The sequence below is a fragment of the Pungitius pungitius genome, chromosome 11 (assembly GCF_949316345.1).
Source record: "Pungitius pungitius chromosome 11, fPunPun2.1, whole genome shotgun sequence".
Taxonomy (NCBI): domain Eukaryota; kingdom Metazoa; phylum Chordata; class Actinopteri; order Perciformes; family Gasterosteidae; genus Pungitius; species Pungitius pungitius.
Window position 1 is genome coordinate 6,263,640 of NC_084910.1, and position 16,672 is coordinate 6,280,311.

Here is a 16,672-nt window from a genome sequence, read left to right on the forward strand (position 1 = left end):
GTGCTACAGAGACACAATTAAACGCACACACGCACCCCCCCCCCCCCCCCCCCCGCCCCCACACACACACACAGTAATTGGACTGCTAAGTGTATAGAGTTTTCATAGCCCGGCCACTTAAAGCGCTGTTAGACTACATCATACATTCAGACTCTGATGAAAGGAGCTGCCCCACACAGAGCCACCTGCCCATCAGGACCATCCCACAAGCACGCAGACGTAAAGCTGGCTTCAGGCCTCATGAGGCCGATTATGTTCTGTCATCGAGTATCCAGCTGTTATAAGTGACTTCATTAAAAGCATCAACCCTATCCTGTGATTGGGCTAAGCTAGCATGACATACTCTGGCTCTACCTTACTGCCATCAGCACTATCAGTGGGAGCTGAGAGGACGAGGCATTAACTCTGTAATGTCTGCAACCTGGATGGACATGAAGGAAGTCAAACCTCATAAAGGGCGTAACGTGTTTCAGTGGATGAAATCCTGCCGTCTTTCTACCCCAACCGGCCGCGTGGCGTTACCTGAGTGCCGGGGCAGTTGACGTCTATGGGCTCGCTCCAGGCGTTGGAGCCCTGGTCCAGGGTGGTTTTCAGCAGCAGTGCAGGCAGCGTTTCTTTCTGCCTGCACTCTGGGAAACTGGAAAAGTGGTGATAGAGCTCGTGGTGCAGGGAGCAATGGGCAGGCAGAGGACGGCAGTAAACCTCCGTCTTCTGGGCTTCTATTTGAAGATAAGAGGGAATAGTAGTAAAATAACACACTAGTAGTAGAAGGACAAAGGGATAGGTACGGAGTTAGGAGGATACCAGTCGACTGCTTGCTTACCTCTGAGAGTTTCCTTAAGCAAAAGTGGGATAGGACACTTGTTGTGGATCAGCATCCGAGGACAGGGGTCCTCGTTCAGGATGATGTATGTCACCCCAAAGTGCTCCTGATATGTCAGTACTATGCCTCTGCAACACAAAACATAGTAGGACATAAACAGTGTCCACAGACAGCAGGCCAAGCCAGACAGGTGTGTGATTATATATCTTTCTATATATTTTATATCCATGCATCACTTACACACAGTAAATGAAGATGCACAAGTAGTAGAAGAAAAATAGGACTTTGGCATGTGTTAGCGTGTACTGTCTTTGGAAAGATGAAATAGCTTTTTATTTGGGCTTAAGTTTAGACAAAAATGAAATGGATCAAAAGTAATAAAAAGAAGGGCTGAGAAGAGCAGAGAGACTGACAGTGGAAATGCTGAGGGCATTCCTTCCTCTGCCTCATCTGCAGCATTTAACAAGCTGTGACCGGCAGCCGGCTCTGTGTGACGTGCCAGCCGGGGGTTCAGTGCCCTGTTCTAAATGGACTGTTGCAGCCAGCACGCCACAGATGCTCCGCTTCGCCCACCTGCTGCTCAGGCCACCCGCGGAGTCCGGTTCCCCGGGAACAGACAGACTCTGCCTGGGGAAGTCGGGGCGGATGGGAGCGGGAAGGCTCCACGCTGCAGACCCAGATGCCACTCCGCCGCTGTGCCCGGGGAAAAGGCTGAAGAGCATATGTTTGAGGGGCAGAGGGAACTTCACCGCTCCATGAGCGCCGGATTGGAGGAGGTCCCAGAATGGCACGGAGCAGGGTTTGGCCTGGGAAGAGTCCTCCGAGGGTAACAGGCTGAACAGTGACGTCTCTGGTACCTCACAGGCCTGACGAGAAGACATGATGCAAACATCATCAAATCATTATGGGAAGAAGAAAGGGAATGAACAGAGGAGAGAGAAGGGAGAAAAAAAGGACGAGATGAAGTGGATAGAAAAAGGCAAACAAGCAAGCGATGAAGGACAAACGAAAAGAAAGAAAGACACGCACAAATGAACGGAAGTGATGAAACCAAATGAGCGATCGAGATATGATGAGAGCACAGAAGATGTGACTACAACAAAAGACACATAGTGAAACCACATTGTTATTGTACCCTGTTCTCTCCTCCACGGAGCTTTGTGCTAAATTGGTAGCAGAGGAGCCCTGCTGTGCTGCCAGTGAGCGGCGAGTAGCTGAGGACTACAGGGATTAGGCACTAAGCATGATGAATCGGGCGAGTAGAAAGGCATTCCTCGGCTTGTTTGTGGTCTGTGTCATTGTTAAGTCCATCGCCCGCTATTTCGTTTTTTTAAAAACTCTTAAACAAAAAAAAAAAAAGAAGGAGTTTTCAGTCAATTAGTGGCTACTAGCAAGCTCTGGCAAGAGCTGCCATCCTCCTTTAAGAGGATCTGAAGGCTCGTTAAATTACATCACTGCATTGTTTCTCTCTTTGGGGACAAGCAGCAGATGAAAGCGAGTGGGGAAAAAACCTGCATCCAATTCTGGGTGTTTGTCTAATGTCCCAACGAAGCGCCATTGCCACATGGTGAAAACGGTGGAGGGGGAGGTGGGGGGTGTGTAGCATTTTGATCTGATGGAAAACGGCTTGCCGCGTCGGAGCAGTGTGCATGTGTGTTGGGTGGTGCTGGGGTTTGATGTGTGTGAGTAATGCACACAGGGAATAAATATACTGTGTGTGTTGTGTGAGGTTTTAGAACCATCGGCTGAACAGGAAAGACATGATGCAGGGCAATGAGACACACACACACACACACACACACACACACACACACACCTCTAGGCTTTGAGGTAGCATGGGAATGTAGCTGAATTTACACTCATTTCTTTTGTTTTGGAGTGCTGAAGCAAACGGTAACACTTGTGTGGACTACATGGTGTATGGAATATTAACATCTCATGAGATAGCTCAATGCAAACACAAGCAGTTGTTTAAACTGTTCAAATAGAGGTGGAGAGCAGGACATTCAGATCCTGTTGGTGCATTGCATGTTCTAACATGGTGCATGGCCGAGGTTTACTCATTTGTACGTTTGCCTTTGTGTTGGTTTTAAAAAGACCAAAGAAACCCCTCAGGTGAGTGCACAGAGTGAGGGTGGTCACCTGGTCGTCGGATCCCAGCGAATGGGCGGCCAGCAGAGGCCTGCAATGGATCGTGTGCGGGGTGTTGTTGACCAGAATGGTTCGGTCCTCTATCTGGAGGATCTGGATGCCGTGTCTCACCACAGACGACACGCAGAACTGACACAGCTGCAGAGGAGACAACGCACACCTATTTGTCAGCTCACATTACTCACATACGGTCTGTTTAGTCTGTGATATTTCACTGAATACTACTAATGGTACACAAGACAATACTATATCCAACTTCAGAGGCAGAGAAATTAAATGAGGAGGCAAGATCGCCTATTTCCTTCACCTTTTGCCGTCCGGGAAAGGCCCCCAGGGTGATGTCAGCCTCTACATATCCCTCCTCGTCCAGAGTGACCACCTCTGAGCCAGATCCCTCTTTCCATCGGGGAGAGGTCAGATCGTGGACCAATTTGAGCGCCGTGGACTTGTGGACAGTGTTGGTGTGGGCCCAGTAGATGCCGATCTGGAAGGCTTCCTGGATGTTTGGGAGGGCAGCGAGGGCATTAATGAATGAGGAGGAAATCAGATGGTCAGAATAAGAGGTCAGTTTGTCCTCAGTCATGTCAAAGGAAATACGCAATCTAAATGGACTTCATTTGATTGCGTTTTGGAAAAGGACTCATGCCGGGGTCAATACAGACGACTCAGCACAATGTTTCTGACATTGTCCATGTCCACTGCGTAACATCTCAATTAGTCCTGGAACTGACGAGTATACAACCTCCACAGCGGTTGGCTCCGTTACGAGGACATACTTAAAGTGTCCCACTGATTGGTCTTCTGGCTCTGCTGCTCACAGCGTCATGAAACATGCTAATCAGTCAGCAAACCTTCAGGGGAGACCAAGTCTCCTCCTCAAAAGTCGCCAAAAGATTTTATTTCACAGGCTTGTGCACATTTGCAACTTTTTTTTTTTTGTTCCTTTGAGCTCAACCATCTCCCCCTTTTAGCGCCGGCTGAGCTGTGGAACAGTCTGTGTACATGTGCCTCTTGTTCCACGGGGGGGGGGGGGGGGAAACCATCTGCAGATCTCTGCTTCTGATCTCAGAAGCCTGTGAGGAGACATGCCCACAGTATTTAGTGACAGAGCTTGGCTGCAGATAAAGACTTGGGGGAAATAATGCTGTAAGCAGCCAGGATGGACAGTGGTGTTCTTATTATTCAAGATGAGGGAAGGACTGGTTCTATAATAAAATGCCACGAAAAGATCTTTGTGGTCTTGGTCTAAAGACAAAAGGTAGAAATTCATTCAAAGTCAGGTCCCAGTGACCCAGACTGTTGACCTCCAGAAACAGCTCATCCTCGAGTCCAGGCGGTTTATGCTAAGTTTGAAAAAGGTCCCTCAAAGGGTTCCTGAGAATGGACTGGTGACAAAAACAGGCACAGGGTATAAGAGAATAAAGAAATAAGTCTACTTGTCAGCAGGAGTACTGCTCAGCCTGACACAGTGGTATATGTTGGTTTCTGGGACTGTGAAGGGACATGACCCTGATGAAGTTATTATCTAGATTTAATTGTGAAGCTCACACCTGAACCTGAAGGCATTGTGAGTTTGCAAGACAAAGGAAGTCCAAAGGAAGTCGAGCTTGAACCAAGAACTGACCTCTGCAGGGTGGACTTTAGAACGCTCTTACTAATATCAGCCCTTTGTAGGACAACTATACAAATATGTAGTTGGCAGCATACCTTGAAGTTGGGGGGCACAATGACCTTGCCGGCTGGTATCTGCAGCACAATGGTCTCTCCCTCGAAGAGCCAGAGGTCCCACTGGGAGTGGTTGGCCAGCAGGGCCCAGGGCAGCAGCTCCACCAGCAGGGTGTTCAGCCCAGACTTCCAGCAGGACAACCTAACCTGCATGGGACTGTCCCACTGGGCGAGGGGCTCCAGCACAGACCTGTGAGGAGAGTGTACACTATAAAAGCAATCCATTTGATGTATTATTCAAAAATGCAGCCAAACACAGGGGAAGCTTTGCCCTTCTCTATATAGTCCAAATATGATGAACACGTGTAGACCTTCTGGGCTAGACGATGCAGATGTGCACAATGCCTTTTTCTCAGCTTGTTTCTCATGTAGGGCTGTGCAGAACTTTCCGTGAGCTGTAAACACTTTACCCTAGACACAAAGCTATAACGACACACATATAGACAGAGAGACAGACACACACAGCTACCTGTAATGCAGTATTGATAAACAACCATTATTGTCAACTTGGTAATAACACTCATTCATGCTCAATTACTTAGACTAAGGCTATGATTTTCACTTCAGAGTATGGAACAGCATTGAAATGTGTCGTGGATAAACAAACAGTCGTTACACTGCCATACCATGCAGACAAATTAACACACTGACGATCTAAACAAACAAACATAAAATAAAAGGTCTGCAGACCATTTATGCAATGAAAAAACATTCTGGGAACACACACGCAAGACCATGTGGAGACAAACAAGGCAGACAGACAGAAACACACAAGCATTGTGTCAGAACAATCCCCTGACAGCAGCAGTCACATCGGGTAATCACGGCCCTGTGAGCCCTAAACAGAGCCGTGCTAGAGGGCAGACAAACAAACAGTTCCCTCAGACTCCTTCTGAAGATCAAAACCAGTCTTCTGTTGACTCGGCTGAACCCACCACCCTGCCCCCCCAGACTCATTCCGTGCCCAAAGACTCCCCCGGCAGCGCTCGAGCAGCACGTCAACGTCTAGGCCGAGGGAAGCAACGTGCAGGGCTCAAGCTGATTCGCTTTTGGAGCTAAAAACAGAGAAAAGAAAGCTAATTGAAGGACCAGTGCTCAGCAGCTTCTGTCAAAACCTCACACACACACACACACACCGACACACACACACACCGACACACACACACACCGACACACGCACACACGCACACACACACACGCACACCGACACACACCGACACACCGACACACACACACACACACACACACACACACACACACACACACACACACACACACGCACACACGCACACACGCACACACACACACACCGACACACACACACACACACACACACACACACACACACACACACACACACACACACACACACACACACACACACACACACACACACACACACACACACACACACACACACACCCTGCAGCTAGGGCCCACTCTAACCCCAACCACTGAAAGCTGTTTGTTTAATGATTGTGGAGCTGCCTCTCTGTCATTTAAAAAATCCAAACGAGAAAGAAAAATAACATCCACCACTTTCAGCTTCCTCTGCCCCTTGAAGACTCAATATTTACACGATGGGTTTCTCCACCGGGCCGAAGAGACACAACTGATACTAACTACCAAAACATACATATTAAACTGTTGCTGTCTTTTTACAGATAGCCATCAGTGCTACTAATCCTAATACTGGCCGAGCTCAGACCGATCATGCGCTTTGACTAAAAGTAGGTTGAGATGAGCTGCCAGTGTCACTTCCATGATGTGTTTTGGCCCGGGGCTTGGGGGGGGGGGGGGGTGATGGAGAAATCCAACACCAACCCGCCCCAGATAGCAGCCAGTGTTGGGAAAGTTCACTTTCTAAATGAACTAGTTCAGTTCATAGTTCAAACTTCACAATATTTGAACTAAGTTCACAGTTCCAACTAGTTCAGTTCTTTTTCCCATATGTTGCTGCAAGCTATTATTTTTCAAAATTATTGCCACAGCCCAGAACCACAGACAGCAATTATTTTATCAGTTTTAACACTGAAGCTATGCATCAGATTTAATCTTCATATCCAATTTTGAATCCTTATCCAACCAGGGTTTACATTAGCATTGCGGGGACAGCATTTCCCCTTTGATGCTTTAATGTTGCTGTCCATTCACTCCACACTAGCAGCAGCTGCAGCGTTCACCCCTACAGTACATTCTCAAACACATGCTGCTTGAATGGTCTTTTTTAAATAAGGAATAAAAACACGACAGTTATCATTAAGGTGCAAATGTTTGCAAATAAAGGTCAGATTCTTCCCATCCTCACCGACAGTAACTTCATAAAACTCTTTGCTACACGCAGCTGTCGCCTCCGTGCATTTCTTTTTTTTTGATGACGCATGCGCGGTGCGACGCTGGTGGCTGGTGTTGCCAGTTCGGGTGTTTTTTCTGCTACTTATTAAGGCCCGTTTACGGTGTGTTTTCTATAGAAATCTGGCACCCCATTGAACAACGTTAACCTGAAAGAACGCGCCGTTCACAGACACCAGAATGAACGAGTTCACAGTAACGTTCATCGGGCATTAATACAGTACGTTCACTTCACGTTCGCCCAAAATATGAACGAGTTCATGAACTACCGTTCAATGAATGCGTTCAGGCACAACACTGATAGCAGCCATCCACCGCGAGTGTGTTACATTCGGAGGGGAGTGATGTGGACAGGGGTGTGCGTGTGCAACAACACTGTTATGGGTGTGTCTGCAGGCATGTGCAGGGCAACAATATGTGTGCGTGTCAGAGTACCTCTAGAGAGTGGAGGAACCCCGCGGCCACCACAGGAAGGCATATGGCCCACATGTCCAGCAGACGCACACAGCCTGTGGCAGAGCATGTGCGGCTGTCAGGATGCTCTGCTCTGTGACAAAAGACGAGTCCCAGACCTTGCAGACAGATCCACTCAACGACCCGGAGCTTACAGGGTACGCTCTTGCAAAGCTGTGCCAGGTTTTTTAACTGCATGCAAGGCCCGACTGTTAAGCTGGATGGTGAATGAGTGACAGCCCCCAAATCATCTGATGCTCTGCATTGTCCTCACTGTTAAGGGTTTTATTATGTGAACAAAGAGTCAGCGATCAAAAGGGAAGCCTCCCTCACTAAAGCGATGAAATAAACAACGATCTTCAATAAAGATGGCACAGTATAACGCATGTTGACTTATTACATCAGAAGGTGTCATTGTGCACTTGTAGTTTTTTTTCTCTATCCTGCATCTTTCCATCTTATGGTACTCTGGCGATCTATTGGGAAAGTGAAAACACAAAACTGCAATCTGCCCAAAGCAGTGCACTAGACAGCAGCGAGTGGGGGGGTTACCTGTCAGCATCGTTGGTGTAGGGCCACGGCGGCCCTGACGATGGCCTTGGACCGTAGAAGTCGGCCAGGATGTGCTCCAGGTTGTCCTCGCCTCCGCTCTTGTTCACAATCTGTTTGATCAGGCTGGTGGAGATGGGCACGGCACAGTTGGAAGCGTCTTCGTCCTCCCTGAAAGGAAGGAGCGCAAGAAACGTTTCAATAACGGGACGTGACGGATGCGGCAATTTGTTTGTCCGCGTGGGACAATGTGACTGACTACATGTGTCCCGCGAGGACATGTGCTATCTTTAACAGACTATCTGCAATTTCTTCAGCAGATTTCACATATACTGATGATGTTCTCCTCCGTAAAGGATGTGTGATAAGCGATGAAATGAAGAGGTTCACACTGGCGGGGGTCCTAAAAACCTGCGTCTGTTTGTTGACAGCAAACCAGGCTTGGAAGCGTGTTCACTAATCCCACAGCCACTAAGGGATTAACCGACGAGCAGACAGTTCCTATTCTTCTGCTCACTACATTCGGAGCGTCCTCCAGCTAAACTCTGCGTTGAAACCGCCACGAGGATTCTGTTTTTTGTTTGGGATTTTTCCTTTTACTTGTATTACAAACACAAATTCACCAAGATCTTATAGAAAGCTAAACAGCAGTACACTATTCTATTGGATACATCAGGTCCAGACGAATCATTTTTAAATATTATTCAAAAATGTGACTCTGCAGAACTATATCCAAAGTGTAAGAACTTCTTCTCTTTCTCTGGGCAGCATCCAGTTCCTCTTGGCTGAAATACAACGCCCCCCCCCCCCCCCTTACCCCGGCAGCAGTTTATTAATAGAGTCCATTGTTGGATCTGGGGGCAAGACAAGGTGTCGACAGTAAGCTTCTGACCCGTTTTGAGCCGTTCCTGTTGGGGGGGGGGGGGGGGGGGGGGGGAGGCTTCTGATTGTAATAATCAGTTATAAGGTGTCATAACGTGGTGGCTGGTGCGAGAGGAGCTGGACTCAACGTTGCTGGTTGGGACCCGTCTGTGTTGTTCAGACCGCAGCTCTGCTCTCCACCTCGTCCATTAGAGCCCACAAAACTGTGTGTAATTACAGGAAGGAAAGACGAGCTGTTGACCCGCGAACACCGGAGATTGAATTCGTCCTCGCGGTTTGGAGCTGCGGGGGCTGCTTGTGAGTACGTAGCATGCATGTGTACGTGAGTGCAGGTCCCTTTACAACAGAGGCGCGTAGTATGTATGTTTTTGAGGATGAAGAGGGATGGATAGAGCTGTGGGTAATTGGAGAGGGGGGGGGGGGGTCAGGGAAAGCAGTTAGGGCAGGAGAGGGATTGTAAACACCAGGGGACCTGCGGTCACAAAGTAGAAAGACTAGAGAGTTGTTTTTGAGCTAGCTTTGTGTTGCGTGCATGAACAAAAAAAAAAAAAAGGATTCATCTACAACAACAGGGGCCAAAGATATTCCCAGTCACTGTGGTTCCTTAATGGCAGCTGAAATGAAAACAAACTTTGTGATCAGATATCCAAACAAAAAAACTGCTACAGCAAGGAGAATCTCTCAAGGGGGGGTCAATTACATTTAACGTCTGCTCTGTTTATTCAGAGCGCCACCGGCTGCACCCAAGAAGGGCTGATGTGCGTTTCATGGATCTGCATAGAACAACATAGATTACAGATGTACAGATCACAAACACAGCAGGAGCAACAATGATGCAGCTTGTACACATGTGGTAGTGATTTCCCCCCCTGGGGCCACACATACAGAAACATAAACACTCGTGTAACTGAGAGACACTTTGGGCTGAAGCATCTGCCATCATGACATGACACATGAGGCAGGAGAAGTCGTTACAATCCAAAACCAACCGATGACTGCCTTCTACATGCAGATTTTGACAAATCCCAACATTTTGACGACTAGTTGGGCTTTAGTGGAGACCGCCGCGACAAAGTGGATGAAGAGCTGTCTCTTACACGCTGATGTGCACAATATGAGAATGTGTAAACACACTAACAAGCGGGTGCCCGAGCGGCAGGAGGCCCTGATGGATGTGACGCACTGGCTGCGATCAACTGTCCCACTTGCGCTGGCACACAGAACTAAGAACTAAGACAACGACAGACGCAGACCACAAATCGTAAACGTGCACGTGTGCTCCTGGATCCACCGACGGAAACACGTCGTGTGCATGCACTCAATCCAATACGGGGTGGAAAAGCTGCTCCCCACCTGCATCTAAACGAGGTGTAACTATGGTCCAACCGGACCCCCTGAATCACGTCTCAGCAGCAGGGCCGGGTCTAGGCAGGGGCAAGAGGGGGCCTGGCCCCCTCAAATAAATGTTGTGCCCCCTCAAACTAGGTGCTGGAGCTAGGTGCTGGAGCACAATGCCCCCTCAAGATTTGTGGCTGCCCCCTCATACATGCCTGTCTAGACCCGGCCCTGATCAGCAGTGACAAAAAAAGAAGAAAAAAAAGGTCAGTCTGCAGTTGGAGCTGACGGCTGCCGACATAATATGAGGCTTTACTGAAAGGCTTGCTGTATATCGTAGAGAGAGTGGAGAATATTGTGGGTCATGTCCTTTTGCTTGGTCTTGTTGTTGAGGAAGGTATCTTGTTTTGTACACTTCAGATTAGTTTTGTCGTTATCAGGGTTGTTAATGTTTGGCAATCCATGGTTTTGGTTCTTTTTCCTACCTGGCCTGGAAAGTCAGGTGGTGGGTGAGGTCGGCCTCTGTGTTTAACAGGGGCTCCTGGTGGCCCCGGCCGTGTATCAGCTGGCTCTCCCTCAGCCCCAGGCTCCTCTTCTCTATGTGGACGCTCACTGGATCTGGCAGGTGGCTCCTCATGACAAACAGGGGACTGAACACCACCTGAAACAGGAGGTTCATAGAGAACACTCATCAGTGAGACACACAGTACTGGACTAAACTGGGAGAGCTGAGACACCCAATACTGGGTTCAAAAATATAAGAAAGTGACAATAGTACACATCAACCAAGTAAAACACCCACGCAGATGGTCTATAACCCTTGTATGTAAAGCTCTACCAACGGTGTAAAAAAAAATAAAAAAGGCTATATATAGTTTGGGTGTTTTCTCGTAACTGAACGCCCATTATTCTGAAAAGACAAAAATAAATTCCATTGCAGCAAAAACCCATTTATCCAAGAGCCCATTATCCCATAAGCAAGTGGCTATTGTTCAGACGGTCCATTACTCTGAAAACACAAACTCTACCCAAACAAGGCTATTCATTAGCAGAATAATGTCATCCCACATGCCATGACTTGCCCTGGAACCTCGTACCTGTTGACTTCTTTGCTTTAGCTAGTGAGGTTTAGGCACGAGAGAGATTATTTAGGATAATAATATATCAGTGAGTCAAGATGCAGAGAAGAACGGGTCATACCACAGTAGAACAAACATAGTGCTACCATGAGGTCGGATGACATCATCCAACATGACTATTAGCAGTGGGCTCATTGTTGGAGCTATGAACGTTTCTTTTCAGGATAACAGACTGTTGGGGAAAATGTAGTTTTCTACTACTGGCATTTGCAAAATAATGGCATGGAATCTCGTAGTGAGCTATAACATATAACTCTCACTACCTCACAAGAGTGGAACACCCGAAACATAAGCTAATGCACAAATAGAAATAACTTTTTGTCACAAAAGGGGAATGATTGTATACTCACCACTCTCTGCTGCATGTGAGAGCCAGGTTCAATTGTGATAAGAGTGCACCAAACATAGAGCAAAGAACCACTGGAACAAGGTACCTGAAAAACATAAAAACCTACTGTAATGATTGTGTATTATCACTTTTAACTCCAGGCTGTCCAAGCCAAAACATAAAAACCTACTGTAATGATTGTGTATTATCACTTTTAACTCCAGGCTGTCCAAGCCAAAACATAAAAACCTACTGTAATGATTGTGTATTATCACTTTTAACTCTAGGCTGTCCAAGCCAAAACATAAAAACCTACTGTAATGATTGTGTATTATCACTTTTAACTCTAGGCTGTCCAAGCCAAAACATAAAAAAAACATTCTTACAGTACTTGGGAAGGTCTGGCATCTCATATCTTTCCATCATCGCCTTATTATTATAAGAGTTAATAGAAAAAAGAATGGATAAAGGGCACTTCAGGGGGCGACTGTGGGTGAGTGGGGAGCGCGGCCGTCCTCCAATCAGAGGGTTGGCGGTCTGATCCCAGCTAACTTGCATGTCAAGACGCTTAACCCCAGCATTGCTCCTCTAGCTGTGACTACAGTGTGTGAATGTTAGTTACTGATGGGCAGGTGCCACTGTGTAAGGTAGGTCCTGTCATTAGTGTATGAATGAGTGAATGATGTCATGTAGTGTTGAAGTGCTTTGAGAGGTCAGAAGACTAGGAGAGCGCTGTACACATCCATTTACCATTACTTTCAGGAAACAAATTGTTTTGTTTACGATATGGATATCTGTTTACTTTATTGCTTTATTTGCATTTAATTCAAAGACAGAATCTTTCCTGTTTAGTCCTTAAACCCATTTGTTTCTTGGCTTTCTCCAGTAGTTTAAAGTCAAATTCTCCCAAAGTCCTGCGACACAATGTAGCGGCTGAGAGGATGGAAAACTGCCAGCATGGACCAGAATGGGCACCACTCTCTGCTGCATGTGATTATCATTAAAGACATGGGGTGCCAAAGCACATTACTGGTGGTCTGGTTTATGACATACTGGGGACTTCATGTCCTTGGTGGGGACAAAGAGATTGGAGGAAAGAGACCATTCAGTTTAATAGAGTGGCCCATGAAAGAAAAGAAAAAAAACTTGTTGGATGAGCTAATGAAACTTTATACTCAGATACTCTGGTCTGATACACCAAAAACACAAACGGCTGGGATGAGGTCAAGACGACCTCCTGTGCTTTGTCAAAGGTAAAGGAAGATGTTGAAAATCGGAGTTAGGGAGGAGGAAGGTGAGCTATGATGAAGAGGAGGTCCCACAGATGGATTACCAGTTAATCAGGAGACGGATGAGAAAAGAAACGGGAGGAAAGTCAGAGGGTGGAACAAGTGAACAGAATGCCAGAGGATGATGTAAATGAACGAGAGGAGTGAACAGCTACAAGACAGACGAGCAGGCCAGTGTGTGGGCGAGGGAGACGGGGAAATATCAAGAGACAGACGGAGATAGAGAGATCTGAGGATCCAGCTACTAGTCCAGAATCATCATTCCGGGCCAAGCCTTCATATGTGTAATGAACGGCTGATCTGAGGAGAGGAGATAACAGCAGAGAGATTGGAGCGGAGTCAGGGATGTTCACGCCCGCACACAGAAGCAGGGGCTGCAGAACGTCTGTGAACAGCAAGGGGACTATTTAAAGGAAGAACACACAGAGAGGGTGGCCAACGAGGAGAAACACAGAAGTAGTGAAAGAAGCGTACAGGAGGGCAAAGGAGCGAGTGTCTGGCGCCGGGCCAGCAGTGCGAAAGTGCCTTCAAAGCCTCTCCCTGTGCCCACGTATCAATAGTGCTTCCTGTCTATGGTTAGAGTTGTTATGAGAGAGCATAAACTGTATTTTCTGCCTCTCAACATTGCCGGTTTTCAGTTTCCATGGTAAGATTATCTGAGGGGACCATCTCAATCTGTCTTCCCACCGTGAGTGACTCTGCCACGGTGGCCACCCAGGAGGAGAGCATCCGGACTCAGTTGGTGGTCCAGTCCCCGGCTTCAAACCTGTGTGTGTGTGTGGCTGGGTTGGTTAGAAGCAGTGCTGCGTGCAATGTGTGTGCCCATCTGTGTTGTTGAACCATATCCATCCGTGTCAAACAAGTCAAAGAGACGTACAAAGGTCATGGAGCGACACTGAGGTGTTAGTCCGGGTCCGTTAGTGTTACGGTTACCTGCACAACAGAGCTGCTGTTGCCCTTCTCCCTGCTCTCCAGCTGAACGTCTTGGGACCAGTCCTCATCCCCCCTGGCCCTCAAGCACAGCTCCGTCATCTCAGCGTCCTCTAGAACGTACGAAGGCAGCTTGGCCCCGGCCTCCAGGCAGTCGCAGTGTTCCCTGACCACCGTCTGACCATCAGGCCCCACGTAGTGCTGCACCGCCCGCAGCTCGATGTCCTGAGTCAGGTAGCTGCACATCACCTGCCGCCCGCAGATTATCACCTGGAGGAGAACAAGGTGACAGGGGAGGGTTGAATACAATTCAAATAAAACCTTGAATGAAAAAACGACCCTGAAAGAACGACGTTACGTGCTCTGCTCACTGACCACAACCATTACCACACAAATGAGTTTGACACAGCGCTAGATCTAAAGCGTGTGTGTGAGACAATTGCTTTGTGAGTTTGACTAGGGCAAAACATACAGATGGAAAAAAAATTGACACAGTGTTGTTAAAGTAAAGTAAAACTGAAGATGAATCCTACTTTTTCAAACAATGAAGGGTCACTGGTGCCGGGACATGCGTCCATATGACATGTGCATGCACCGTGTTAGTTAGGACCCACCCATGTAAGCACAGTACATACAATCCCTACTCTCCTGGCACTGACACACAACTTGATTGCTTCAGACGCTCTTTAAATGTGTGTGCGTTGTGATGGAAAAAAAACAGAACTTGTCTTTTCAAGCTTAATTCTTTGCAAAGACGAATCAGTGGTCTGACAGAATGCAGGCGGTCTGCATGAGAGAGAACACCTGTGAAACACAGTTGTCTAATCAACAGAAACCTTAGGGGCTCTGTGGTTTACATCCCTGTTGGACCATTCCCATGCCAAGTTAGATGTGTGTGTTTTATGCCATGTGTTATGGCTGTGTGTGTTGTGCAGGTTGTGATATTGAAAGAAATCTTGGCTTCTGATGAGAGAATTATCTCCATTAATTACAGCAGCAGTCAGTGTTGGCGCCAACAGGAATGACGAAAAGGCCGTAACAATGAAAGACCACGGACAAAAAGGGGCAGTGTGCGACACAATGTGTACCAACCCCCCTCACGCCATGTAGAAGATGAGGTGCGCTCACGTCCTATTGGGTGGCGACCCCCTGCCCCCCTCCCAGGATACGTGTTGTGTGAATTGGTCACTAGTGGGAACGGGGTGTAAATAAAGACAGGGAAGGAATGCTGGAGGCCGAGTGTGTTTTGTCTGGAGGACGAGAGGGAGACATGTACGACACTCAACACTGTTTACATAACAAAGTGTCACCGCCATAATCCGACGGCATCTCGGCATTTTCAGGAACGCGGTGGCGCTGCGCGGCATTCTGGGAAGGAACACGCTGTTGTGGTGTAGAAAGGGGACAGCGTCTGGTGTATGATCTCCTGTGATCTCCTTTGTGGACTGATGGGGTGGCTTCAAGTTCGTAAGCTTTTGTTTGAGTCCCCATAAAACGCAGATTATGAAAACTGAAGGAAAACATGCCGTCCCTACATTCTTGGTGTTGTTGAACACTGGGCCGTCTTCATTGCTGTGGTGCCTGTCCCACCACAAATATACTCAAATAAAATGTGTTGCCAGTACTTTTCTCTTTTTTGAAAATGAGGTCCTGTGAATAACATTGTCTCGTATTTGATTAAGTCAAGGACAGTTAGTTCTACTATTATTCTGGTTAACCTTAATGCTTGTATATGAAATTAAAAATGTAATCTAAGAAATTTAAAAAAAGAGCAGGGCAAGTCTGTGCAACAGAGCATTTTAGTTAAAACATATTTCTCCATATTTTCTCAGATATTGAAGACTTCTTACATGCTTCCCACTACAATAAAAACATGACAAGAGCCAAACAAAAAGGTCCAGTAAGCCGCACCTGTTTCTGGACCCCGTTGAGCTGTACCACCTTGATGATGAGGGAAGCCGTGCGGCCCTTGTACTGAATGGTCCTCAGCAGGGTCCCTACGTTGTCCACGCTGAAGGCCTCTGACCAGCGCCAGTTCCCCCATCCCTCGATGCAGATGTGCAGCAGCTGCAGGACACACACACACAGACAGAGACAGAGACAGAATACAGCAGACATCAGAGGTTAGTCTCCTTGCCCTTTATTTATTCCCGACAAAAAGGAGAGTAAACAGTCTTTGTTTAGAGAGTTTTGGTAGGACGAAGAAGGGAGACAACACAGTTCCTGTTTACTGGTCTGCTGCTGCTGCAGGGACACAATATACCAGCTGGTGCTAAAACAGCTGATGCGGAAGATCATTCTGTGTGTGTGTGTGTGTGTGTGTGTGTATGGTTGAATGTGGAGGGCGCTGTTCTCCACATGTCTAAATAAGGGGCAAACAGCATGGCTCTCGACTGCCTCATCTTTGTGTACGTCTCGTCCGTGTTGAGAGCACATCCAAGTGTGAGGCTGGGTGCAGACGCACAGCGGAAAACAGACGCCCTCCCGTCCTTTCACACTCAAACAATTTGCGACGGCGACATTTATCTGACCACTGTCCACACCCTTCATTATAATATGGGGGCACAACATGACAGCAGGGACTAACCAAGCGATAGGAAGGAACTATATCTGTGGACATGTCTGCACAGGCTTTTAAAAGCTTTGTCACAATTCCTCTCCACCTGCACGCACGCACGCACGCACGCACGCACGCACGCACGCACACACACACACA

The 16,672-nt window shown here is 47.5% G+C and overlaps 1 protein-coding gene across 2 annotated transcripts in view; it reads right to left on the minus strand.

Moving 5' to 3' along the window:
* Positions 1 to 16,672, minus strand: part of LOC119197296 (intermembrane lipid transfer protein VPS13B-like) — a 265,877-nt gene that overhangs the window by 10,297 nt on the left and 238,908 nt on the right. For both annotated transcript variants that reach the window (XM_062565592.1, XM_037453487.2), the window contains exons 47-57: positions 15,868 to 16,023; positions 13,960 to 14,226; positions 11,760 to 11,843; positions 10,756 to 10,931; positions 8,057 to 8,224; positions 4,682 to 4,889; positions 3,282 to 3,470; positions 2,966 to 3,112; positions 1,397 to 1,689; positions 824 to 951; positions 523 to 719 (exon numbers count right to left, since the gene is read on the minus strand). In XM_062565592.1, the coding sequence (XP_062421576.1) occupies positions 523 to 719; positions 824 to 951; positions 1,397 to 1,689; positions 2,966 to 3,112; positions 3,282 to 3,470; positions 4,682 to 4,889; positions 8,057 to 8,224; positions 10,756 to 10,931; positions 11,760 to 11,843; positions 13,960 to 14,226; positions 15,868 to 16,023 (2,013 nt within the window). The remainder of the gene's footprint in view (positions 1 to 522; positions 720 to 823; positions 952 to 1,396; positions 1,690 to 2,965; positions 3,113 to 3,281; positions 3,471 to 4,681; positions 4,890 to 8,056; positions 8,225 to 10,755; positions 10,932 to 11,759; positions 11,844 to 13,959; positions 14,227 to 15,867; positions 16,024 to 16,672) is intronic.